The sequence below is a fragment of the Platichthys flesus genome, chromosome 2, assembly GCF_949316205.1.
Source record: "Platichthys flesus chromosome 2, fPlaFle2.1, whole genome shotgun sequence".
Taxonomy (NCBI): Eukaryota; Metazoa; Chordata; class Actinopteri; order Pleuronectiformes; family Pleuronectidae; genus Platichthys; species Platichthys flesus.
In genome coordinates, this window is record NC_084946.1 from 14,923,672 (window position 1) to 14,949,227 (window position 25,556).

A 25,556-nucleotide genomic window follows, 5' to 3' on the forward strand; every position below is an offset into this window, starting at 1 on the left:
AGTGTTTTCTTTTAGATATACTTAAAGAATTAAAAGTGTAAGTACTTGCCAAGTCTAGCAAAGGTCACGACATTATAAAAATAGTGGCAGTGGCCTCTTCAGAATCCATTTCAGGCGTTTCTTTACTGAGAGCCCCTGAAGGAGGAGGTGGGTTCTGATGTTACCTGCCTCCTGTTATTGGATCAGTGAACATTGGTTATTGAATACTTGATTGAATACTAAAACTTTTAAAACCATAAAAACAAACATATCACTACCTTCACATCCTGCAGCCACACTGGATTTCCTGCCCCACTTGAACTGCGTCTTGGTGTCCCGGTTGTTTTCATCAGTCAACAGTTTCTCCCGGCTCATGTCTGAAATCTTGCACACAAGACAGACAGGAGAAAGTGATTGTTAAAAAGATAAATTAAGGATGAATTGTTTAGATTCTGGAAGACTCTGGTCTAACCTCTCCAAGGTGTTTGAAACCTAGCTGGCTGACTCTCCTGGTTCTCGCTTTCACGCCTAATGATCCTCAAAAACCTTTTACAGTGATTTGCTGAACATGGGGGTTGGGTGGGTCTGTGTTTTTGTGTATTGGTTTACAATTTCAGATTTTTTTTTCCAATAGAATAAATTGTAAATCACAAAAAATACCTCATATTTTAGTTAAGCATTTAATTCTGGTTCCATATGCATTTTAATGTGAATGATGGGTCGATTACTAGTCAGACAGTAACAGAACAGAAAAAGTGATAGAGCTAATTATACCACTCCTCCACTCTGTTTCACCTCCCTCTTTCTCCACCCCTCTCTCTTTCCTATTATTGCTTCAGTCCGAGTAGTTTCTTATCTTATCCGAGGAATTTCTCTGACAAGACAAAAGTGATGGGAGACAGCAAAACATAAAATAGGCTCAAAGAAGACAAGACATATAAAAGATTAAAGGGTTTATGTTATATCAAACTAACTTCAAGTAACTTTGAATTTAAGACAGAGGTTGTATTGAAGAAAGGTTTTGCAACTTTTGAAAAACTTGGAAAAGTAGAGTACTGCTATACATAACTTTACTTTCATAATAGAATTATCGATTCTTATTATATATATATATATTAAAGTAGACACAGAGAGAATGGTTTTACAAAAACAAAATCTGACAACAGAAAATCTGCATACAGTACTCTTCTTACTCTTAATTATTCTTGTTTTTTAGTTAGTAGACTCTCAGTTACATTTCCCACAATGTTTGTGGAGCCACATGATAAGTTAATTATAACCATTTGAACAATGTTTGAAACATTGACCAGACACTCACTTTATCAACCCTGTATCCCAGAAGCTGTCCAGTCCTGCCTTGCACTTTGGCCAAAGTCTTCATCTCTGGCTTTTCTTTCTGCTCCTTTGGATTTCGTCCTGATATGGCGTCCTGTTTCTTCACCTTAAGGTTTTAAATTCTGCCTCATTCTTCTGTCTTTATGGAAAAAAAGGCAAAAGTGAAAAGGACCTTAGAGAACTAACAACTCTGCTATCCTGCTTGATGTCCAACTGAAGCACAAATGAGACACATTTGACTTCTTCACCAGATCCTTTTCTCCTCTGGGCAGATGAGGACAGCTGGTCAATTGCAGGGTCATCTGTCCTCAGGCCTCTCTGCAGAAGGCTATCTGAGGGACAGGTCCAGTCACGCCTCAGAGACGAGTTTCACTCTGTGTCCAGTCCCAAAGTAGGAGCTTCAAGTAACGTATTACCATAGGGCAAACCCTGTAATACCACCTATATAATAATATAATAAAAAATGTATTATGTGCTTATACATTTTAGAACTTGTCTTTCAGCATCTACACTGGCGCAAGACTGCATCGAATATACAGACATTCTGCTAGACTTCACCTTGAAGAACAGAGATTCAGATTTAAATTATATCAATATAGATGTACATTTGTGATACTTAGAACACAAATAAGCACTCATGAGTTTTCAGAATGGGACAGCATTATATGGCTGAAGTCTGAGATCAGAGCATGTGAACAAAGAGAGAGAGAGAGATCCCCATCCTGTGGGAAATCTGAGAAATACCATCATTACAGCCTGAACTCCCACTGTCCTTCTGCAAATTGACTTGTGTTGCTGTTGCTCTGATTAAACTGAATTGGAATGGATGAATCGGTACCTGGATTCTGACCCATCTGTCACCTCTGATGGGATTTGACTGCTGGTCAGTCTTAACAATTAATTAGTGTCTGCTGACTTAAGCAGTTTACAGTGAACATTTTAGATTAATGACTCATTTGTGGACCAAATACAAAATACTTTACATTTTACATGAATAGATATTGTTTCATATATGACAGTAGACAGGATGTGGTTGTGATTGTTATTACCCCCTTGTGTCATTATCCTGTCAGACAGATGTACCTATGAGAGATTATCTCAAAGTTAAAACATGGGGAATCTACATGACAGGGAAAAAATAGCAGACATGGAGAAATTATCTTTAGTTTGGCCAAGTAAAAGACATACAATAGCACAGAGTGTGGGAATCACTGGTGTTTTGCAAAAAGATGACCGTTGCCAAAGTAGAAAGTAATCCTCTCCATAAAGCTGTGGTAAGTGGGATGAGCTCAGCACAGGAGCTGAACACACAAAAGTCTCTGCGAAGACTCCACGAAGGCTCCTCCTCTCAGTTTTATGTCATCACGACAATATGAGGGCTGGAAATGGGTAAAGTATCAGGAGGAAGCAAAGCGTGACCCGTACACTGCTCTAAAAACATCAGGGTGGGATCAACACAAGTGGGACTGTTAGAGGAAGTCAAAACTTTGAGTCTGAATCCATTCAGAGAAGCTGTGAGAAGAACAAGCTAACATGTGGATACATCTACAACTGATTTATTACACTTTAGGGTAAGTTTTTTTCTTTATATGTATATTCATATATCAGTGTCAGTTTGGTTGTAGAGGATTGTAGGAGATGGAGGATGATAAATGCTGCATTTCTTCACTTATATTTCATGGAACTGAACAAACATGTGGCATCAATAATTTGAAATAATTTGTATTAAAAGGTTTTTCATAAGTTGTTCGGTTTTCTTGTGCAACACAAAAATGGCAATTTGTGTGAAGACATTAGGAAAAACCACTGTCGGTGATTTTTAATTTACAGATGTGAAATATCGTTAAATCATGATTATGCTCCATTGGTTTCACGGTTTCAGAAACACACGCTTGTGACACAGTAGGTGCCTGAAAAACACACACCCAAAATATTTCGTCTAAAAAGCCAAATAGAGACAAACGGTGAGTTGACCAAGACCACATGTGACCGAGGTTATTCTGAGGTGGGTTGTTCCTCATTTAGCCCTCCTGTATGTTCAGCAGGGCTTTTAGATACTGATCCAGTTACTCAACACTAAAGGCACGTTGAGCCCATACAGCTCCACATAATCCTCGTCTGACAAACTCATGCTTTTCAAAGTGTCAAAAAGATCACTTCTGATGGATCAGTGTGGCAGATCTGAGGCTTGACGTATATACAGTACATGTTGTGATTCACCAGTAACTTGGTTCCCACAGTGAGGAGATTATTTCAACTTGGCATTATGTGTAATTGATGTTTTTTCCAGGGAGGGAAAATTCATCCACGCTGAGTCTCCATCTCTAAAGTGTACTAATTGCACCTTTTGTTGCTATAAAAATCCTCAGATTTATACTTTTTGATTTTTCTTGTAGATGTAGCCAAAGGACATAGAACCGTCTCACCTGTTCGTCTGTTGGAGGATGGCGACTGCAGCGGTGGATCCACACTTGGGCTCAGGCCCGGACGAGGACGGTTTATCTCTGTCAGCGAGCGAGTACAACTCAGACAGCATCCTCTCCGATGACTCGGTGCTTCCTGAATACTCGCCAGAGATAACGAGCAGAGGTGCGGTGTCGACTCTGTATCAAGCATGCGCCCGCAATGATCCCGTCTCTCTGCAGCGAGTTCTGGAGAGAGGGGTCACAAAAGAGGAGGTCATGGAACTGGACATCAACAGCTGGGTGAGAGTCTGGGTCATTCAGATAAATGATAATCCAGAATTTCTTCAAGACTATTTCGTTGAAATCGCAAAACTAATTTCATTGTTATTTATCTTTATAACACCAGAATGGCTTGATGGTGGCTTGCTGCAAAGGTTTCATAGATATCGTGTATGGGCTTCACAGCTGTCCTTTTATAGACATAAACCACCAGGACAATGAAGGCAACACTGCACTGATGATCGCTTCCCAAGCTGGTGAGTTGTACACACAAGACAAGAATAAAAAAGTTTACTTAATGCATAAAACAGGCATTAAGGGGAGAATATAGAGCAACAACAACTATACAATTATGGTAGTTATAGATATTTATGTATGGTTTTAATCTATTTTGTTAATTTAGTTTTCCCTGTCTGCATTGTCTTATCTTTGGGCCGATAACCCAGGATGGCAGTTCTACATAGAGTGAAGTCAGAGGAAGATTAACTAAATCCACTACACATTAGTGTTATAATACTGAGTCCCCTTTTATCTATGGCAGTATGCACAGGAGCCAAGGTTGAGTTAGGAACCTTGATAGATAACAACTGGAGGAAGGTGCATGACATCTCTGTGAGAGGGTCACATGTTGAATAATGGTCTGTGGCCACAATGACATGGGGAGATAGAAATAGTTCCCATTTGGTGATGGCAATACAACTGGTACCTCGTTAACTTACGATCATACTGATCTCCCCGATGTTCCTGATTCAAGTGAATTGAGATTTTTATTGTAACCACTTTTTTCAAATGTTACACATTTCAGATAAACTGCTGATGGAAGCTCTGAATTCTTGTGTCTTACTCTCCAGGTCATATCAGCACAGTCATGTATCTCCTGAACTACTATCCCGGTACAGACCTGGAAATAAAGGACTGTCGTGGTTTCACAGCCCTCATCAAAGCTGCTATGACCGGGCGCAATGATGTCGTGGCTACCCTCGTTATGGCTGGTATGTAAGAGCGGAATACATCGACAGCTATCGACTTTTTTTCATACACTTTCTGTTTTCAGCAATTTGTAAGTTTCTACGATACACAACATACACTGGTATTGATTTATAAAGTCAGGCACAGTACTTCCTCTCTTGTTTACTCGACACAAATATTGATTTCTTTCATAATGTGTTATATCTTCTGGGAAATTGTTTTATTTTAGGCGCTTTATTGCCTTAAAAGAATATGTTAGTTGGAAAGCAGCCAGCTTGTATTACATAATAGTTATAAATAATAGTGAATAAGCATTGGATCTGTCAATTGCATAAATTAACTCATTGTCCGTTCAATCCTCCATGAAAAAGAAGTCAAATAAATACATATACATGCACATATAAGATAATGGGTCACAGTACGTTTGTATCTCTCTGATGACTCTTAGTGCAGTTGTCCTGCCAGGACTCACAAGAATGCCCCATATAAACAAATCTTATTCATCCTCCGGTGAAACAGACTTTTGACAGTGTCATACTCACACAAAAGCTTCTGTCCTATGATTAATATTAGATCTGTTTATTTTCTAAACCCCTGGAAACCCCAGCTTATTACCCAGGACTCGTACAGCTAAATGAACAGTTACAGCACTGGTGGTGAGAATAGATGACCCCATGGTTTACCCGTCCATATTTGAATCTGGCTAAATCTGTTTGCGAGTGAACTTGCCAGTGACGCCAGGCTGGTTTAAGGGATCATTCTGAGGACGTTACCACATCTTAACTCAACCTGCAGTAATCTCTGCCGTCCAAGTCCTGAAGGCGGGCAGGAGATAAGCCATCTGCAGAGATATTTTTAGATGACACACTTTTTCTAAAATCACTGCATGTCATTATTTGTTGTTTCTCTTTAGAAAAGTAAGAAAGACAATTCAGATTCTGAAAACTCAGAGATTATAGTATGGATTGATTCCAATGTTCTTTGAACTTCTGATTAGATATTTACGCCTGCTCGCTTTGTGTCTCTGATCTACCATCTTTCTTTCCAGGAGCAAACATTCACGAAGTCGACTCCACAAAAGGAAAATGTGCCCGGGACTGGGCACTGAAAACAGGACGCTATGAGACCTTGCATCGCCTCCGTCGCTTGAACCTTCGGCCAAAAGCTGAGCAGTTCTGTGAGAGTTATGTCCCTGAATGGCCTGAGCTCAAGGAGAAGGTAGCCAAGGCCACAGGGGAGAAAAGCGCCACAGAAAAGATTACCCAGCGGATAAAAAACACATTTGGGTTCAATTTACCTCGTGACCCACAGGACAACGGGGTCTTGGACCACATGGTCCGCATGACCACCAGTGTTCATAGTCCCCTAATTTCAACTGGATGCCGTCCACTCTGCCCCAAGAGTCCTCCAGAGGTGGGGAAGAGGCGGCTGGCTGTACCAGAGCTGGTGGTGAAACATCCAGACAAGAAGCTGGAAGAGTCGTCGGTATGCCACAGCAACGGCTCTGTGTCACACATCATCCCCACAATCCACTCTATAGACTCCATCGACACAACATGCTGTGCCGACACAATGCGGCGAGGCAGCATCCTATCATTGGCCTCCACCAAAGTCGCTAGCACATTTATTCCTCGCAGCATGGCGAGGAGGAACAGCGTGTTCCCCTCCGGCTGCATTCCCAAGATAGATATCATCAGGCCGACAGAGGCAACCCCAAAGAAAGAGAAGAAGAAGAAGAAGAAGAAGATCAAGGGCTTCCTGGAACCACCCATATGGAGGTACAAGGAGATCAAGGATGAGAAAAAGAAAGAGAAGAAGAAGCTGGAGAAAGAGAAAGAGAAGCAAGAGAAAGAAAAGAAAGAGAAGCAAGAGAAAGAAAAGAAAGAGAAGCAAGAGAAAGAAAAGAAAGAGAAAAGGAAAGACAGCAAGAAGACCAAACACTAGGAGTTTTAAGAATAAGGGCTTTTCTGCTCCTGCGATTACTCCCTAATGTTTTTGAAATGTGTTCAACTCAGGACTAATGAACCGAAACCAAATACATTGGAAGGTATCATTGATAACGGAACCCACAAAGAGGAACGCTGACTCACCGAGGGCCTCAAGTGAGAACTGCAGAGACTCCTTAGGAGTTTGAGGCTTTCAGTTTAAAGGTTGAGACAAATAACATATTTATAAAAATATATATTTTGAAATAGAACAGAATAATAAAGTTTATTTTTACATGAATATATTTGAAGTTTATAGAATCTTAAATGATTATGATATAATACATGAAACCCATGTTCACTGATTGATTCAGTTTCACAAGTGCTAAAGTTGTCATGGTATCTACCTCATCATTCACAAAAAATAGACTGACACTTTGTGTAAACCTGAACAATCATTCCCTTATGCAAGATGCAAATAAAGAAATATACACCTGTGTCATAGCTCATTTATATTACTAGCTCATATAATAATATTTGTTTCCGGTTGTAAGTTATCTTTTGTAAATAGTCAGCTAAAGTAAATTGTCAATACTGTACAGTGTTTATGCCATTTTCTGATTCTGCCAATACAAAATTCATATGATTTATCTTGCTAATTTACTCTGTGAGTGCATGGACTCGGTATGAAATGAATAATTATTAAAAGACAGTGAAAAATTATAAATAATTAATTTGTGTTCAAAGCCGTATGGATCGACAATCTTATCTCAACAATGGATCAATGTGTAATGTGACAGATGTGAGATGTTTTGGCTCATGTGCTACAAACCTGTAGCTACAAATGCAATTCGTGACACTATTTTACAGATGTGACTCAAGTATATGATCATTTTGGAGAATGTGGGCTGTTGGATTGAGTTATGCTGACGAGTGCTCCTTTGGTTTTGTCCCCCCACATTTCAATCAATGAGGGTAGGGTGAACAGCAGACACACTCCTCTAAAAGACGTCATCCAGCTCAACAGCACCACAAACTACATCCTCCAAAATACAGTTTGAATCAACATCTGCTTAACACAAACTAAACGTCATAACCTTCAGGACGGGGGATTTGTTGCAGGGCCGTCGCTTCGCACTGCATTCCATTCAGCTTGGTGATCCAAATTATTATATAATCCTAATACAAGCAATGACTTCAACGTCGATGTTGACGGCTGTCAAACCTATCAGACCACAATTTTAGTCCCCCGGCAGAATGTGTGTGTGGATGGAGGTGATGAGGGAGAGGTGAACCGACAAATTCATAAGGTACAGAAGGAACCTTTTCTCCACTTCAACTGACTAAATGAGAGCCTGATAGCAAATAATCACCTGCTGCTGACTGAAGGTCATCTGTGTGTGTGTGTTTGTTTGTTTGTATCTATAGTTGTGAGGACCAATTTTGCTTCAATACCATCATTGTGGGGACATTCTGGCTGGTCCTCACAAATTCAATGGGCTGTTTTAGGATTAAGACTTGGTTGTAGGGTTATGGTTAGAATAAATTAGGGTTAAGGTTAAGCTAGGGTTAGACATTTAGTTGGGATGGTTAGGGTATATATATAGGGGCTATGGAATACTGAGTGTCCTCCCAATTATGGAGTGACGTTTGTGTGTGTGTGTGTGTGTGTGTGTGTGTGTGTGTGTGTGTGTGTGTGTGTGTGTGTGTGTGTGTGTGTGTGTGTGTGTGTGTGTGTGTTTGTTTGTGTGTGCGTGCGTGTGTGTTTGTGTGTGCGGTGCGTGTGTGTGTGTGTGCGTGTGTTTGTGTGTGGTGTGTGTGTGTGTGTGTGCTGCAGCCTGCTGGTGGACCATGTTAGTAAACCCGGGTAAGCTCGCTGTCACCGTCTCGCCACATCTAACGTCAGCTAACCAGAGGTGTCAATGCGATGAGCCGTGAATTCATTGACCATGGCTCACTTACGGATGTGCTTGTCCGTCGCTGTGCTGCAGCTGGTCCTGTTCAGAAGCTCGGAGGGTGAGTGGCTCCTTCTTGGTTTGGGGCTTTTCTTACATAAAGACGCTCAGGGCCGCCGCCGCCGTCCGCGTCCAGCCGAACGGATGTGGGGAGCTAGCAGCGAGCTAATGCTAGCTAGGTTAGGCAGCCTAGCATAACTGATAATGTAACTGAGCCGTAGACATGACACCATGTGAGTTCTACTTCATATAGATGTGTGGGTTATTGAATGACATGTCGTGCTATAGTGTTACAGGTTAGACGTTGTGGTTGTGGTGGAAGTGTTAGCCTCTCGTGTTCCTGTGTGTGTTCCTGTAGCACAGCCTGTCAGCTCAATGGGTTATCTCACTGTAAACACTGTTTGTTTTGGAGCCGTGTATTCCTCACGCTACGTTCCCCCACATACATTTAAAGCATTTCATTTTCTCTCTGTGCTTCACATTCATGTTGTCAACAGACATTAGACTTGTAGCTTCCCTGATAATAACACATGAACATGTTAATAACATGCGTCAGGGTTTTCAGCTGCTCTAATGTGAATATCGAGGGGATGTGCACATGCAGACATCAGGTGTCCAATGTTTACATATGTAGATCAGACACTTTTGACAGTGTTGTTATAATGATTGATAATATAAGAAAATAGCTAAGTGCTAATACTGTGAGTTCAAATCAAGTTTAGGATGAACTGAGTGTGGATTGCATGGCACACCGTTGATCATGATATGGATCGTGAGTGAGTCTGGTGTGTTTACTCAGGGTCCTGAGTCAAAGTGTTTAATATATATTTTTTTGAATTGTTTCACTTATTGTCTATAAGAGATGTAAGTGTAATAAACAGCAGGTAAAACGTATGCATGGCTTATTATCTGATGGGGCAGAATAGGAGTGGATGTTGAGTATGCATTTTTATCCTTATTTATTTCTATATATTTCCTGCGCATTTAGTTGAAAACAGTTTGAAAAATAACCAAACAAATAAAAACGTTTGTTTAAAAAAAGATCTATTTCATTTGATGCTAAAATCCTGTTAATCTGAGCAGTTGCATCATTATGTCCAATGCTGCAACTCACAACCATCTACAATTAAATTAAACAAATATATCTTTAGTGATTTATTCACCTTATTGTCAGAATATATATATATATTTATAAATATTCAGACAAGCTGAAAGTATTTGTTATTGTTTTCACCAGAAATATGATATAAAGAATTGGTCAATAATCAGAAGAGGTACTGATTCATATTGTGTCGATTGACTAATTCAAATATTTGTTGACAACCGAAAAGCTTTTTTTTTTTATAAATCTTTGCTACAGTTTAAAAAAAATGGTTGTCATCAAATCCCACACAATTGGGACAAAGTGAAACTTTTCCTTTCATCCGGTTTTACCACCTCTGAAATAGTGCCAGGAGCAGGAGCCCCCCTCCCCATTTTGTGAATTTCCTTTCCCATTCTTGTCTAGTGATTCTTATGTGTTTTTAAAACAATCAGCCCACTGTGTACTAAAGCTGTGATATGTATAGCAGTGGAAAGTCTGAAATGTCAGGCTCATCCACGTTTAGTCAGCATTGATCTTCTTTCTTTCTTCTGTGGTTGTTTTTGTTTCTCATATTTGACAACCAGCATCTGCCAAGTAGGTGTTGGCATTTTGTAAGACGGTTACCACAAAAAACGTTAAACCATTTCTTTAATGTCAAATCCTGTTTGTGTCTTAATAACTTGACTCAATTTCATACAGGATGTCTCAGTCTGTGGTTTGTCTGATGACTCACAGTTGGTACTTTCTTGTTATGCTTTTGTTTGTATTATGAACACTGATGCTGTCTCCAAAATCTATATAACATACTAATAGTCATAGTATTCTAAGTAGAAAAACATTCATATATATACTATCCAAATTATCCAATGATCCATTATCCATACATGAATATACCCATATGTATATCATTCACTCAACATTCATTGTTATTAGTCATATCATTTGTAGATTTGTAAACATAGTGCTTTGTACAATTTGACTGACTGTTAATGTTTTGTAGCAATACATCTATATTATTATTATTATCATGGTTAAAGCAATACAGAGGCAGATCAACTACAGCAGGACAAACTAACTAATAGCTTTTCTTGAAGTGCTTTTAGATCAAAGTTCAGTCAGGAAAATAATGTTTTTTCACACTGTGCGGTTTCTTCTGCCCATCTGTCTTTGCAGCTCTTTGGTGTAACTGCACCACTGCCCAGTGTCAGAGGACCGGCTTCCAGTGTGAGACCGATGGAGCCTGTATGGCTTCCACCTCCTTCATTGAAGGCGTAGAGCAGCACATACGTATCTGCATCACTCGGGACAACCTGGTGCCCCCTGGACAGCCCTTCTACTGCCTCGGTGCCGAGGGCTTGCTCAACATCCACTGCTGCTACACTGACTACTGCAACAGCATCGACCTCAAAGTACCCTCAGGTGAGAGCCACGAAAGGTCACACGGCGTAGACAGCAGAGAAATCAATAGCCGTGAGTGTTGTACATGTAACACACTACACAAAACATGCTGCAAGCGACACAAAAACAAACATCTGAATAGTATGAGATCAAGAGGGAGAGAATAAGCAGATCTTTTAACAGTATTATAATCATTTTAATGTAATTTGAATACTCTTTCAGTGTTGAGAAATTTCTTTGTAAAATAACTGGAAATAATCAATGTTCAGAACATGAAGCAGTTCATGTCGGTGAAAATAGTCAGTTGATGTCAAAATATGGTATTCCTCTGTTACCCTCTCAGTGACCACTCCGTCAGGACTGGAGGGCGGCTACGGCCCTGGTGGAACATGGGGGCTGGTGGAACTGGTCGCTGTGATTGCAGGGCCGCTGTTCCTGCTGTGTCTGCTGCTGTTGGTGAGCTTGTTCCTGTATCAGTACCACCAGAGGGCCTACAACTACAGGCAGAGGCTGGAGATGGAGGACCCCTCCTGTGACCACCTGTACATGGCCAAAGACCGGACCCTGCAGGACCTCATTTATGATCTCTCCACATCTGGTTCAGGCTCAGGTCAGGTGACAGTCTGATAATAAATTTGTTGGTCAGTACTCATGTTGTGGTTTACACTAGTTTCCATTCTCATCTTCTCCGAGCAGGTCTGCCTCTGTTTGTCCAACGGACGGTGGCCAGAACTATCGTCCTGCAGGAGATCATTGGAAAGGGGCGTTTTGGAGAGGTGTGGCGAGGACGTTGGAGGGGGGGCGATGTGGCAGTGAAGATCTTCTCATCCAGAGAAGAGCGCTCCTGGTTCCGTGAGGCTGAGATCTATCAGACCATCATGCTCCGTCATGAGAACATTCTGGGCTTTATAGCTGCTGACAATAAAGGTGAGCACCTTTTATTAGAATAATTTACTACTTGAGGTTCTGATATTTGTGTTTTAATTATTAATTTTGAACTATTTGGATATTCTTGTCTCAGATAATGGCACATGGACCCAGCTGTGGTTAGTGTCAGATTACCATGAGCACGGCTCTCTGTTTGACTACCTAAACCGCTACTCTGTCACTACTGAAGGAATGATCAAACTGGCACTCTCGGCTGCCAGCGGCCTCGCACATCTGCACATGGAGATACTTGGAACGCAAGGTAATGTTTGTATAATCATGTGTTTGTATTTAGGCGTCACTTCATTTGTACTGGCTTCCACCTTTAATCAACATGATGGTTTGAATAGTGACACTTTGAAATAGCGGCTAAAACTAAATTGATATCACATTCATACATGCCTTAGTTTCTGGAGTGATGAAGTTTAATCACAAAAGCTTTTATCAGACATGGAACTTTCAAGTTTCCTTTCACATATGAAGAAAGCATCAGGAGGTGGTCCAGGTCAGGTGTGTTAATGTCAACAGGAAACATTCAGTAGAGGTGTGACGCATAAGTAGACCAGGCAGGAGGCAAAACAGGATGTGGCTTTTTTAAATTATATATTAAATGATACATGCTTATATCAACCAGGGTTTTTCACTACTTTCAGTGATGCTTCTGTGAATTTTCTGATTTTGAAACACGTATTCGTACTTTGCCTCCCCACCCACAGAGAGCAACAACACCTCTGATGTAACAGGATTGAGTAATCAGACAGAATGTGTCACAACAGGCTGAAGAGATTCACTAATTGTGTAGTCTTATTATTATTTACAAAGGTTTGTAATGTATATCTTGAACAAACTTATAGGATTTTAAGAATTGCTGTATGTCTAACGTGTGTTTCACATTGCAAAAAGCGAAATTAAATAGATAATAAACCTGTCAACAAGCAGCAGAGGACATCCAGTGTGATGAACTGTACTACGTTTCTAAATGCCCTTAATTGTTTTCCAACCACAGACTTTATATCTTTAGTACGGGCAAGTGCATGTGTTTGTGGTCTCATGTCATGTGTCACCTTTTCATTATTTTTAGCCGCTGCCACATTAACAGACACGTGTCCCTTCACACGGCATTTAAGAAACAGAAATTGCCATCTGATGAAAAGTCACGCACAGTGAATAATGAACTGATTATCTTTCTAGGCAGTTCTCTCCTGAGTCATATTAACTGCCTGTACTGGAAAAGAAAAGTGCAGTTGAGGACTTCACTCTTCTTTTCTATTTTTATTAACTAAGCTGATGCCCAAATAAGAATATTATTATTCGTGTTGTAGTTTCCAGATGACATTTTTTTTAAGTGTATAATTGACCATAATATGTTTATAAAAATTGAATTGAATACAGAAGCAAGATTATTATGTTGTACATTTGTGTCTTGATAGGAAAGCCAGGCATCGCCCACAGAGATCTGAAGTCCAAGAACATCCTTGTGAAGAAGAACTGCACCTGTGCTATTGCTGACCTGGGTCTGGCCGTCCGTCATGACTCTGCCAACGACACTATTGACATCGCCCCCAATCAAAGGGTGGGCACCAAGAGGTCTGTGTCCACTTATCGCTGAGTCTGCCTCTCTCACTCACATCTCTGACCCCTTTTCTAGAATATTCCCTCATTCTGTACATCACTACAGCGTGGGATTGTTCTTATGTCTCACAGGTACATGGCTCCCGAGGTTCTGGATGAGACTATCAACATGAGACACTTTGACTCGTTCAAATGTGCCGACATCTACGCCTTGGGGCTGGTCTACTGGGAGATCGCCCGTCGCTGTAACAGTGGAGGTCAGATTCTTTTTGTTTTCACTCCCGCTGTGTTGTGGTTTTCTTTGTAAGTAATATAAGCTGAGATCACAGCACTGTTCTGAACTCAACACTGTTCTGTGTAACCAGGGATCCATGAAGAGTACCAGTTGCCCTACTATGACCTGGTACCTTCTGATCCGTCCATAGAGGAGATGAGGAAAGTGGCGTGTGACCAAAAGCTACGACCCAACATCCCAAATTGGTGGCAGAGCTATGAGGTATGGCAGAACAGATAATAGATTAAAAGTAATAAGTAATATATGCACTGTTTGCAGAGAGTAATTCTAGTTTAATACAACCTAGAGCTTGTCCTTGTGGTTTCGGCCATTAGTATTAATTTAACAGATGAATAAGGATTGTTTTCTAATGTTGTTTTATGTTTAAACTGATGTTAAAAAACTTGTTTGAGGCACTGTTTCTATTTGGTATGTGGTATTTCTAAATCTGAACAGTCATTGTGGTGAGTTTAGTGTTATTATAGACTGGTTGAAAAACAATGAATAAGTGTCAAACTAAATATATCTATTAAAGCCATGTGAAATACTGTGCTGAATTCAAATCAAACCAATTTTATAATGTCATAACACCTTAATTCCCTATTCCCTCTCCACCTCCTGTTGTTCCAGGCTCTGCGGGTCATGGGTAAGATCATGAGGGAGTGTTGGTATGCGAATGGAGCTGCCCGCCTGACAGCCTTGCGAGTGAAAAAGACGCTGTCCCAGCTCAGCATTCAAGAGGACATTAAAGTCTAAGTGGAGTCAGCAGAGCACTGGGGAGGAGCACTGAGCGGGGCCCGGCTCCAGATTGTAGGACAGTGAGACGGAGGCTCCGGGCCCTTCTCCGAAGAACGCACAAAGTAAGAGAACCTGATGGAGAGTGGCACTTTGTAAAATATTTGTCCATAGACACTCCTGCCAGTTTTGAAGCCACTTGATTTCTGACAAACCCTACCTCGCTTACCCAGCCAAACTACCAAGAACACCTTTCCTGTCTTGTCCACAGCTACTGCTGCCCTACCTGAACCTTTCTGTTCCTCTCTACACTCCATACTAACAAGGATCCTTGAGTTTCCTGTGTAATTAATTGTATGCAATCAATAGCAGGACATGTAATTAACCAGTCAACATTGTAAAAATAAGTTGCTGATCCATTATGCTTGATAGTCGACGATCAAAATTCACTTTTATTGTCCTTGGAAGGGGACGGGCTTGGAGGGTTAGGGGTGTTTTAACTTATTTTTTACCTATTCTGTGATTTAAGTGACTAGATCTAATCTATATGGGTGTTTGTGAGGCAACTGTGGCCGGGGCTACAGCCCACAGGCACATGACAAACGGCTTATAAATCATTAGAGAATAATCCGTCTGGTTCTGCTGCAGTGTTGTCGTTTAGTTCAGTGCAGATTACCATGTCATCATGTGCAGTTGAGACAGTTTGTGTAAGTTGACTTTCAGCAAGGTGTTCCAAACGTTCACTGGAGCATTACGGCCGGGCTGCACTGGACACGTGTGGATCGCAGAAAGTCTCACGTTTCATCTCGATGCCCATGTTATCAGGTTAGAGTGGTCACACTGCCTGTGTGAGCCACGCATCTCAGGTGCATTTCACACATGTGGAGCCCTCTCCTCTAGAGAGGCGGGATCCCGGCTATTTTCACCACGTGGCGCGCACGATTCCCAGCTAAATAGACAGCGAAAATTATCTTTCACCAGTTTTAATTTCTATATCTGTCAAATGGGTTGCAAGCGTACATTTTTTTGCAACAGATCCTTTACCAAAGTAAAGAGCTGAATCCATTCCAGAAAATTCATGTAGCAGCTCCGCAAGCAATCACATTGGCAAGACACAGCAGATCAGCGTGACGGTCCACATGTACCCAGTGCGGCCCGGGCAGAAGGGCACCTTGCAAAGCATGATTTAGCCTTTCCCATAAACTGTTGTAATCCTCAGGTTGTCTTCATCAATCAAAGATTTTTTTCAGTTTAAAAATAGCTTAAGAAATATACCCATGTAGGGTTTTTTAAATAATAATGCATTTTTCTAGGATGGAGGATTTGACTTGTTGAGTGACAGCTCCCGGTCATCTGATACTGTAGGTTTCATGTCACCCGCTGGCTTCAGATCTGGACACTACTAATGCAAAACACTACAGGCAGCATGTTGCACAGTGGTATATGTAGTCTGTTTATATGATGGTGTCCTATTCTGAATGCAGCTGCTGTCTCTCTCTCTCTCAGTGAAACCACAGAGCGTAACCTGCCATGAGTGTGTACAATGGTTCCAGTCCCTCAGATAAGCTGGTATACACAGATGAACCTTTGCAGCTGCCAATACTATTTACACTGTAGATTAAATGCGAGGTGGTATTGTATTGTTTTTATTCACTTTTAACACTAACTCCAGGAATCTGAGTAGTAGTTTTGTTTGTTTTATTTCATATTGTCAAAGCATGACCAGTGTTCTTTTGCCCTCGGGCTCATTTACCCTGGCCAAGTATAACTACTGCACATTAACTAGCTTTTTCAGGTGATACTTGTGTATATATATATATATATATATTTGATTGATACTTAGGGCATGTTTTAGATGGTTGAATCTCTTATACCAGCTTTTTGGTTGGTGGGAAGAAAATCAAAGACTTCTGTTTCAAAAAGAATCACGTAACAGTCTACTTTCTGACCTCTGAAGTAACATTACTGTATGATTGTCAAACACTGCTTTTGTTGACCTGTTATTTTGTCGCTCTCTGATAAAGGAGAGGAATATTTGATTTTTGAATCCCCGCTCCCCCCCGCGGTTCCTTTTTGTATACCATGCATTACTTACCCAATGTGCGAACTGTATGTGATCCGTTTCCTTTGTGCTAAAGTTGTCAGAAATCCATCTACAGTTTTTTTTTCAGGAAAGAGATGCACTTTTGTCTTCTAGTTGTATGCAAAAGCAACAGGTACTGTTTGTGTGAATAGTCTGTCCCATGTTATTTGTGTGTGTAGGCTGTGAGTACCTCTATGAAAACCTGAAAGGCCACGATGTGCACTACTACTGACCTCACAGCATTAAAACCAAATTATTCTCAGAATCATCTTTGCTCAGTGTTGATTTAAGATCGCGCCACTGAAAACGAGAATGTTTACACAAACCACGGCAGTCGGTTGCAGTACACTCCGGAGAGAATCAGACTTTTCTTTGGAATCTCTGGGAGAAGAAACTAAATACTACTGAAATGAGTCAACACCGTCTCCAATGTGTTTGACCAGTACTTAATCATTTAGATCTCCTCGCTCACCTTTACTGTATTGTTAAAGTCTTAGGGGATGTGAGCAAGAAGAGACAGACTGCACTCGATGCTGTTGTTTTTGGCTGGACACACTGGGAAGCTCTGCAGTTTATGTGGTTGAATGTCATCCATAAACACTAGAGAGGTATGTTTGTCAAATTGTATTTGCCTTACAATGTTAAACAAAATTAACTGCATAGTGTATTTAAAGGCTTTACCACCTTGCTCCAGTAGTGGGATGTTGGGAAGAAATTGGGTATTAAACCACAAATTGTGTTAACTTCCAGGTCTCTGTCCAGTTATAGCAAAGAGACAATTGTATCCATGTACAAACCCCTTCAGGACTTCAATCATGTATCTTCTAATATAGAGTAATAAATACATTGGTTTTCCTATGTTGTGTGTTTCTCTTTTATTTGATCTCTCGCATCATCTACCTTGCACTGAACAGGTAAAGCAGCTATAATAAATATTTTACATTAGTATTGGTTCACACTTATAGTTAAAGAAAACGTTTTCTTGAAGTGATGATTAACTATCACAACTCTGCAGCTCCTCTAAAGTCTGGGGAGCATTTCAAGTAAGTGATTCGCTGGTGAACATCATGGAGCTTTTAGCGTCTCAGTGACAGACATTTCCTTCAGGAGTTGGACATAAAGGAAGCCAGAAGCAGGAATGTCAATGAATGCTTATGTTGCTCCATATCTAGTGGATGGGATGTGGTCAACCATTTGTTAATAACTCTGCATTTCATCTTTTAAAGCTGTTAATAAAGGTATTTCAATGCAGTTATGTTTGATATTCAGCACAAGATATACCCAAAATTTACAATTTACAACAAACTCCAAAGAACCTTTATTGCTCTTCTTTTAAATTATAATCTCAATGCAGATTAGTACAAAACACTGTGCATTTACATACAGTTGAACACATTATATTTCATGTATACCAAAACAAAGTGTGTCATTGGCCTATTATCGTTTGAAACTGTAAAGGAAATGCTGGTATTTAGTGAATTTGATCAAATTATTCCTTAACTAGATAATGAACTGAAAACAGCTGAATAAACCTAACATCAGAAGCTCTGAGATCAACATTAACACTCCACAAACTAATGAATCAGAAAATGAACAAACCAGAAACTTAAATTGACCACTAGTCTTAATTGATAGACCACATTTTCAAAAACTTTAAGTTTAATAATGCCAAACCCCAAATAGTAGGGACCAAAACCTGCAGGGGAAAAAAACTTTTCTCTAAAGTAAAATGTACATCCATGTACATTTAATTACATGTGAGAACAAATAAAATTGCAAAACATAGAACCCATAAATATTCAGCGGTTGTACATAGAATAACGTCAGTCTTATAATCAATGTTGTTCTAGACTTCACCAACGAGGCTGACTTGTGGGTCTAAAGTGCTGTTTCCAGGTTTGCTCTTTGCTTTCTGAAAACACAACAGATCAAAAAAGCCAAACCCATTGATTCTTCTCACACTGGTAACTGTCAATTTCGTGTGGACATAAATGCAGTTCAATTAGTTTAAGTTTAAATTCATCCAGAGCAAGTTGTAGGGAGACATCCTGATGCTGAAATCTGTCAAAATCTACTATTATTTAAAATGAGTAAAACCATAAGAAAGAAAATTATTGGACTATTTACAGACACTGATAATCTCCATGTTGTTCCTGGTGTTTAAATAACAAATTACCTTAAATAAATGTTCAATCCTCTCGAAAAGGTAATATGTGGAAGGTATGTGGCTGAACACATACAGATACTGTAAATACTTTTGTAACACTACATCAATAGGTTTTTGCAAATTGGAAGAAGGTGGTTGTTCAAGTTAAAATAAGAAGGCTGACAGCTCCCTCCTCCATCTGTATTTAAATAATGAAACTAACAGGATATGGATAATCTAGAACATAACATCATAGTTCTTAAACATACAAAGAACAAACAAATGTTTTAGTGTGTGGTGTTGCCTCAGAACAACGAAAGTTACAGTGTTGAAAATGACCCTTCGATTGGTTCTGTCGAAGTGCATCTGAATTTCAGCATCATTACTACAGTAATTGAATGCTGCCAACAAAAGGCAATACAGGAAAATCAGGTTTTCCTTAAGCGAATGTATGATTGCTCATTTTATCTGGAAATAACTTATTATCATCATCAGGAATGCCTTTGCAATCAAATCAAAATCATTAGTAACAACAGCGAAAAATGTGGGAATGATGCTCGAGGTTTCTTGTGCTTCGCATCTTTCTTGTCACACTCGTCTGGTGACTTCGGATTAGGCTCAATTTACAAGAGCTCCTGAAGTGTCGCGTGTGACTAAAATTATACATTGCTGTGTTGCTAAAACTAGGTGAACTTCAAATTTGTTGCATGGAGGCAGATATTTTGGTGCGAATAGAGGAAACCTAGTTAAAGGAGATGGATGATGATGGTCGGACACTGTCGTAATTCCACTCTCTCTCTTGCTCTCGCTTTGCTCCGACCTGAAACCGTTTAGCCTTTTCTTGTGTTGGTAACTTAAGCCGAGCCTGAAAAAAAATTAAAATTTGAAATGTTAGGGCAAATGTGTTGAGGATTACGCTTCTTTTAAAGCTTCTTAAATGTTCTATTTTGAATGTGCGCCTAAATCTGCTCCAAATATCAAACACAACTGTACTCACCCTCCTCTCCATCAGTCAGCACAAGTGCCTGGAGAATATCTGAGAGCGAGACGATTCCCTTCACCACTTCCTGTTCGTCCACCACCACAAGCCTGTGCACCTAAGCGACACAGAAAAGGACATCTGTGTTATTTCTAACTAAGCAAAACACATTTTCTACTATTGCCAGAAGAATGTGTTGAGAAACTGATGCACAGGAACACATCCATGCGCACACATGAGATCTTTGTGTCTAATTAACTGGAGAACGCTGAGCAGAGTTCAGGGTTATTCATTCTCTGCAGTAATACCACCATGAAGGATATTTGTATGCACATTATGTTCTTCTGCTACAAAGTACTTATTTGACCTCATTAAAGGTGGGTTTCTATGTTTACCACAAAATAGAATAAAAACAGCATGGGTGCCATTGCTGACTTTTAGGCACTTTTTGATGACAAGCATTTCAGAGATTTTTCATTATACCTTAAAGCTCCTTCACACGCCAGACAGTTCAAAAGGCCACATGCAGCAAGGCATAAAGCAGCTACAGGTGCAGCAAGCTCTTGAACACTGACATCCAACCCTCACCTCAGCCTCCACCAGTCTGTTGATGATGGCCTCCAGGGTTTCGTGTCTGTTGCAGGTCAGAACTCCTTCAAAGTACTGAGAGCGGTGCTGCAAGGCTTTGGTCACTGTTATATCCAGGTTGTTGTACGTCTTCTCTGCTGCCAGGTTCTGTAGGAACACACACCATTGAGTTAAAAATCTCTCTCCTTTAAAATTTGCGTTAAAAAAAAATATATATTTATTTTTTATAAAATGAATCCTCCAGCAATTCAGAGAAAAGAACATAAACAAATTGCAGCTCTACTTAATATAAGAAATAAAACAGGAAAAACCTGCTATTTGCTTGAAAGAGAAAATGGTAGAATAAAGTAGACAGATGACAACTTACTATAACGTCAAATTTGGAGTATATATCCACAACTCGACCTGCAAGAGAGAGACGGCACCTCAGTTCATAAACATAATTCAAGAGGTCTCTGGTCATTCATGTCAAGACGACAAGGGTGTCATTTCAAGCAGCCCACACACCTTTGTCGTCCACAACGGGGAGCGCTGACACTCGCTGCTCAACAAAAATACCCAGCGCCGTGTACAGCGGCGTGTCTGCACGGACCACCGCTATGTTCTTAAAGGTCCCGATGTGCAGGTCCTCTAAGGTTTGACTCAAGAATGAGGGTTTTGGCATCTCGGATATCTGGAAACAGTGACGAGAGAATAAACAACTGAATGAAACTGTACGTTGCTGTTTCCTCAACTCTGTGTAGACCTCAGCAGGGCTCCGCTGGAAAAAACACAGGCAGATGTTTTACATTTGAATGTGGTAGCAGCGAAGAGAGAAGCCGATTGGACTCACAAAAAGCTTCAGGAACTTGAGAATCCTCTTGTGTGTGAGAATGTAGAGCGTGTTCCCTGTCAGGGGATCGATGACAGGCAATCTGTGAATCTTGTTCTTCAGCAGAGACGATACTGCATCATACAAGCTGCAATGAAGAGTAATTAAAAGAGAACCAAGTTAATTCAGGTATTAGGGATGAATAAAATAAAATAAAAGTAAATTGAACCGTTTGTGTCTGGGATTTCTGATATTAGTGTCTTAGCAGTAAAAATAATAACTTTACATGTGGTTTAAGACTGGGATTCATAAAATCCCTGTTGTAGGTACAACAAAAGTTCATCCAGCCACTTGCCCCAGCAACTTTAGACCAAAAATCAGTGGAACTAAAATTGTTATGTGTTGATAACTTAATGATGTTTTATAAGCCACATAACTTGTGTACATAAAAACCCTGGGTGTGGACTTTCGAGACAGTGGATGACATCTCTGCTACTGAAAACCACACAGGATCCAGGTTGCTGTGTATAAACACACAATTCAAAGTTCCTCCTTCGCTCAACAAGCCAGAGAGAGAAGGGAGAGCCCAGCAAAATAAGTGCAGGATTACTTTTAAATGAGTCTATTTTCTTAAAGGAAATCTCCCAAAAGTATACATAAAGTATACTTATAATAAAAATCTGCTGAAAATACAACAACTTATGCCACAGACTTAAGCATCCGATGCCCCCCTCCCGGTTTTATGTTCCAGGATGCAACTACCCTGCATTCAGGAGACGCCATGGGACAACAACGAAGACAAAATGCTGATGCATGAAATAATGACTAACCAAGCAATAGAAAAACACAGAAAAGCACTCACCTTGCACTGGGATTAATGCTAACCAAGGGCTTGAACGAGTCTTGAAGGTACAACTCTGTTATAAACAAAACATACAATAACGTTTACCTTCAGGATGACCAGTGTAAATGACAGGAGACATATTGGATATTTCTTAAACATTCTCACCTCTCCATGTTTCAATTTTGTGTTCTTCCAACTCATATATCTGAACCTGAAAGATTACACAGAGAAACAGGGTTTGACTCCAGAGGAAATAATAAACAGGTCGAGATAAGCTCTTTATACAAAGGGAAAAGAAAGCAAGGGCACATTCAGCAATATACATATCTGAGTGAAAATCCTACATAGGACAAATTAAGTTTAGGCTGTAATATGTTACATTTAACCTTACAATTCAAGGACTGTAAGCATCTTACCAATGGAGATTTGTAATAGCGATGAAGAATATTAATGAAGTCTGTGATGGTTAGCATACCTGTAGAGGAAGATAAGAAACATTTAATTATTCATTTGTTTAATTTATTCTTTAAAAATAGAGTGAGATTGAGCCAAATGAAGATTACACTTACCAACAAAGCACTGCTTCTTACTGTCCCACAGAGGAGCTGCTCTTACCCCATTAGAAACAAGAGCAAAGAACGCCTTCTTCACCTGTAACAAGAATTAAACCAGAGGATTCAGTCTTTACCTAGCTAATGAGAAATAGATCGCATTACTCTTAGGCTTATGTTTTTCAATTCAATTGTATTTTTTTGAACATTTAATCTATTCATTGCTATTATATTCTATTTATTATTATATAATCTATATATTAACATTTTGGTCTGTCTGTAATGTGTCTACTTGTCTGTATGTTACTTTTTGTATCCCTGGCCGGGACACTCACCCTCACCTTGCACTGAGCAATGACAATAAAGGCTTTGAAGTTAATTGAATTGAAATCACAACATGCATTATCTAGTGGAAGTTTTCATAGTAAGGCCGAGTCTTAACACTATTCTAGAGAAACACAACAGCTGCCACAATGAGCAGCGACTGGAGAAACCTCCAACACAACCAGAGTCAACATGGGCAGCCATCTGCCTCTATCCGTCGGGTGAGCAGAGAAAAATGGATGAGAGACAAACGGGGGAGAGGGGAGGCGAGTGCAATCGGGGGGGAAAAGACAGAGAGTAACAGGAACAGCTGTGTCACCTTCACATTAAAGCTTAGTCAGACTGGTTGATGTTTTACCTGAAGCGATGTGTCGAACACGACCAATTTGGAGCTGGTAGGTACGAGGTCATAACACCGGTGAGACTTCATGAACCTGGTGTATACATTGTGCTCCGGGTCTGAGGGAACACGTGACACATGATTGTTTGCCCATTTTAAATGTCACTGGTTGTCATTTTGGTCTCATGAGATTAATGTGAGCGTCTTACCCTCAGGGACTGGGTCCTTTTTGCCCTCGAAATCCTCAGTAGATATCGAAATCTGAAAGAACGAAAGAAATGTCATTAAAGTTGACTTCTGCCTCTTTAAATACATTTTGATATTCACGATCTCACTAACAATAGATCTACTGCATTACAACAGACCCACCGATACACAGAGCCTCATTGATCATCACTTCATGAACTGGAAGTCAACACCAGCCAGCTGCTCACTTGAGTAAAGCATGTAGCTACAGCTAGTTGTACCCTCTTTAAACGTCATCACTTATAGAGTGAACTATGGTGTCTGGTTGTCAAACGGAGGCACGGTGCCCAGGGTTGTGGCTCAGTGCAGCCGGACTGGCGAACAGAACCAGGATCTTAACGGTTTCTAAGTGTTAGCTTTAGCTCATGTCACAGGGGACATTAAGAAGTCAGTCGAGGTGACTTTGTGTCGTCTGTGCCTTTAGCGGCGGTACCACGCTGAGATGTTACGTAGCAAACGGTCGGTTTTTATTTAGCTACATTAGCCTTGGTAAATGATCTGAACCCGTATTTACATTACAAATGTATACACTCCTCACGTTGGATTAGCATAACAGCCAAACAAGGCTAGCTTCTGAAGTAGTTAGCTCATTAGCTGCTGCCGCTAACATGCTAGCGCAATTCGTGTAACTCCCCCTCGGTGGAGCGTGTTTGTTAGATGACCACCGACCTGTACCCGCAGAAGTTCGCTAAATAACTTACACACTCCATGTTGCACCCGCCGTCTCGCCTTCCTGGAGCCGGTGTTGTGAGGACTTCCGCCTGCCGGCAGACAAGTGCCTGCACCTCGCGGGAGCGCGCACAGCTACAGGCCAAACAGACGCTGCCAGGCATAATGAGCTCTGAGACAACGTGATGTCTCAAATCTATACGCTCTCGTTTGTTGGTGTTTATTAATCATGATAAATGATCCGAGGCCTATCATGTCGTCAATGATTTATTAGACTCGGTGGAAGAAGCGTTTCTTTGCGATTGGTCTGATCCGTAAATGTTCCTGAGTTCGTTGGTGTTAAAATGTGGAAAAGTCCCAAACTCAATAAAATGAAGCCTGAGCTAAACACATGTTTTCTATCCCACTTTGATTTAAGTGTCAATACGACTGTGCAGGGAGAAACAAAATCGGTTTGTTGATTCCTACAAATATATTTGTACTGTGAGTGGATTCTTTGGCATTGTGTACTGGATTAATTGCTGAGATTCGCTTCCTCTTTTCTCTGACTAGATGAGTGTCAGATGTATGACGTTATCAATAATGAGTCAAAACAGCACAGGACATTAGTGTGTCACTTAAGAAAGGGGTGGGGGGGGGGTAATCGGTCGAACAGATTTTGGACCTGGAGAGAGATTAGCATGTAACAAGTCCAGCACGTTTAAGACACATATACTGTATATGGTAAGACAGTGTCTGTGTTAAAACCCTCACATAACATCAGCTGGTAGAGATCAGTACGTATGGTGACGTCGTTCCCTCCTTCCCCTGTAGCCGTGCGCGCTCCCCAAAGGTGCTTGCACTTCTCGACGGGAACGCGGAGCTCGGCAGAACACCGGGTACGTTCACAGCTGACTCCACTTCCGCTACAAGTCACAGTACAGTAGGTGCCGTAATACACCTGGTGTCACCGCACAACAATTTCTCAAGATAACCAGCAAGCCATGCCCCTTTCATACAATGTGTCAGTGTTGTGCAAGTTTACACCTATCATGAACTAGTTACAATTTCAGTTCATACAAGTAAACATGAATAGTTCACGGTCATAGTTCACCATTTAAAAACTAGTTCATAGTTCAGTTCATGTCATAGTTTTAAA

General features: G+C 40.5%; 3 protein-coding genes across 3 annotated transcripts; 2 read left to right on the forward strand and 1 right to left on the reverse strand.

The window, feature by feature from the left end:
• The first annotated feature begins 2,685 nt into the window (after positions 1 to 2,685).
• ankrd33ab (ankyrin repeat domain 33Ab) lies at positions 2,686 to 7,594 on the forward strand. The gene is made up of 5 exons (XM_062400374.1): positions 2,686 to 2,885; positions 3,711 to 4,019; positions 4,126 to 4,255; positions 4,850 to 4,990; positions 6,016 to 7,594. Exons 2-5 carry the CDS (start codon positions 3,759 to 3,761, stop codon positions 6,909 to 6,911), a joined length of 1,428 nt encoding a protein of 475 aa, XP_062256358.1. The 5' UTR covers positions 2,686 to 2,885; positions 3,711 to 3,758; the 3' UTR covers positions 6,912 to 7,594.
• A 1,166-nt stretch (positions 7,595 to 8,760) lies between these two features.
• Positions 8,761 to 17,783, forward strand: LOC133965825 (activin receptor type-1B-like). The gene is made up of 9 exons (XM_062400385.1): positions 8,761 to 8,908; positions 11,105 to 11,350; positions 11,673 to 11,939; positions 12,026 to 12,256; positions 12,351 to 12,518; positions 13,687 to 13,843; positions 13,961 to 14,085; positions 14,194 to 14,324; positions 14,733 to 17,783. Exons 1-9 carry the CDS (start codon positions 8,842 to 8,844, stop codon positions 14,856 to 14,858), a joined length of 1,518 nt encoding a protein of 505 aa, XP_062256369.1. The 5' UTR covers positions 8,761 to 8,841; the 3' UTR covers positions 14,859 to 17,783.
• Positions 17,784 to 18,225: 442 nt separating this feature from the next.
• LOC133965831 (5'-AMP-activated protein kinase subunit gamma-1-like) lies at positions 18,226 to 24,564 on the reverse strand. The gene is made up of 13 exons (XM_062400400.1): positions 24,451 to 24,564; positions 23,713 to 23,764; positions 23,522 to 23,622; positions 22,858 to 22,939; positions 22,705 to 22,763; positions 22,454 to 22,499; positions 22,307 to 22,361; positions 21,466 to 21,592; positions 21,141 to 21,306; positions 21,001 to 21,038; positions 20,634 to 20,780; positions 20,064 to 20,163; positions 18,226 to 19,931 (listed from the first exon to the last, which is right to left on the reverse strand). The coding sequence occupies exons 1-13, from the start codon at positions 24,457 to 24,459 to the stop codon at positions 19,921 to 19,923; spliced, it is 993 nt and encodes a 330-aa protein (XP_062256384.1). The 5' UTR covers positions 24,460 to 24,564; the 3' UTR covers positions 18,226 to 19,920.
• Between the last annotated feature and the right edge of the window lie 992 nt (positions 24,565 to 25,556).

Excerpts from the sequence above, each read along its gene's own strand:
- ankrd33ab (XM_062400374.1), top strand. The coding sequence starts at position 3,759 with ATGGCGACTGCAGCGGTGGATCCACACTTGGGCTCAGGCCCGGACGAG. Across the intron at positions 4,020-4,125 it reads AACTGGACATCAACAGCTGG|AATGGCTTGATGGTGGCTTG; the intron begins GTGAGAGTCTGG and ends TTATAACACCAG. Across the intron at positions 4,991-6,015 it reads GGCTACCCTCGTTATGGCTG|GAGCAAACATTCACGAAGTC; the intron begins GTATGTAAGAGC and ends CTTTCTTTCCAG.
- LOC133965825 (XM_062400385.1), top strand. The coding sequence starts at position 8,842 with ATGGCTCACTTACGGATGTGCTTGTCCGTCGCTGTGCTGCAGCTGGTC. Across the intron at positions 14,086-14,193 it reads CCGTCGCTGTAACAGTGGAG|GGATCCATGAAGAGTACCAG; the intron begins GTCAGATTCTTT and ends CTGTGTAACCAG. Across the intron at positions 14,325-14,732 it reads ATTGGTGGCAGAGCTATGAG|GCTCTGCGGGTCATGGGTAA; the intron begins GTATGGCAGAAC and ends CTGTTGTTCCAG.
- LOC133965831 (XM_062400400.1), bottom strand. Across the intron at positions 22,500-22,704 it reads GCTATTACAAATCTCCATTG|GTTCAGATATATGAGTTGGA; the intron begins GTAAGATGCTTA and ends GTAATCTTTCAG. Across the intron at positions 20,164-20,633 it reads ACAGACTGGTGGAGGCTGAG|GTGCACAGGCTTGTGGTGGT; the intron begins GTGAGGGTTGGA and ends TGTGTCGCTTAG.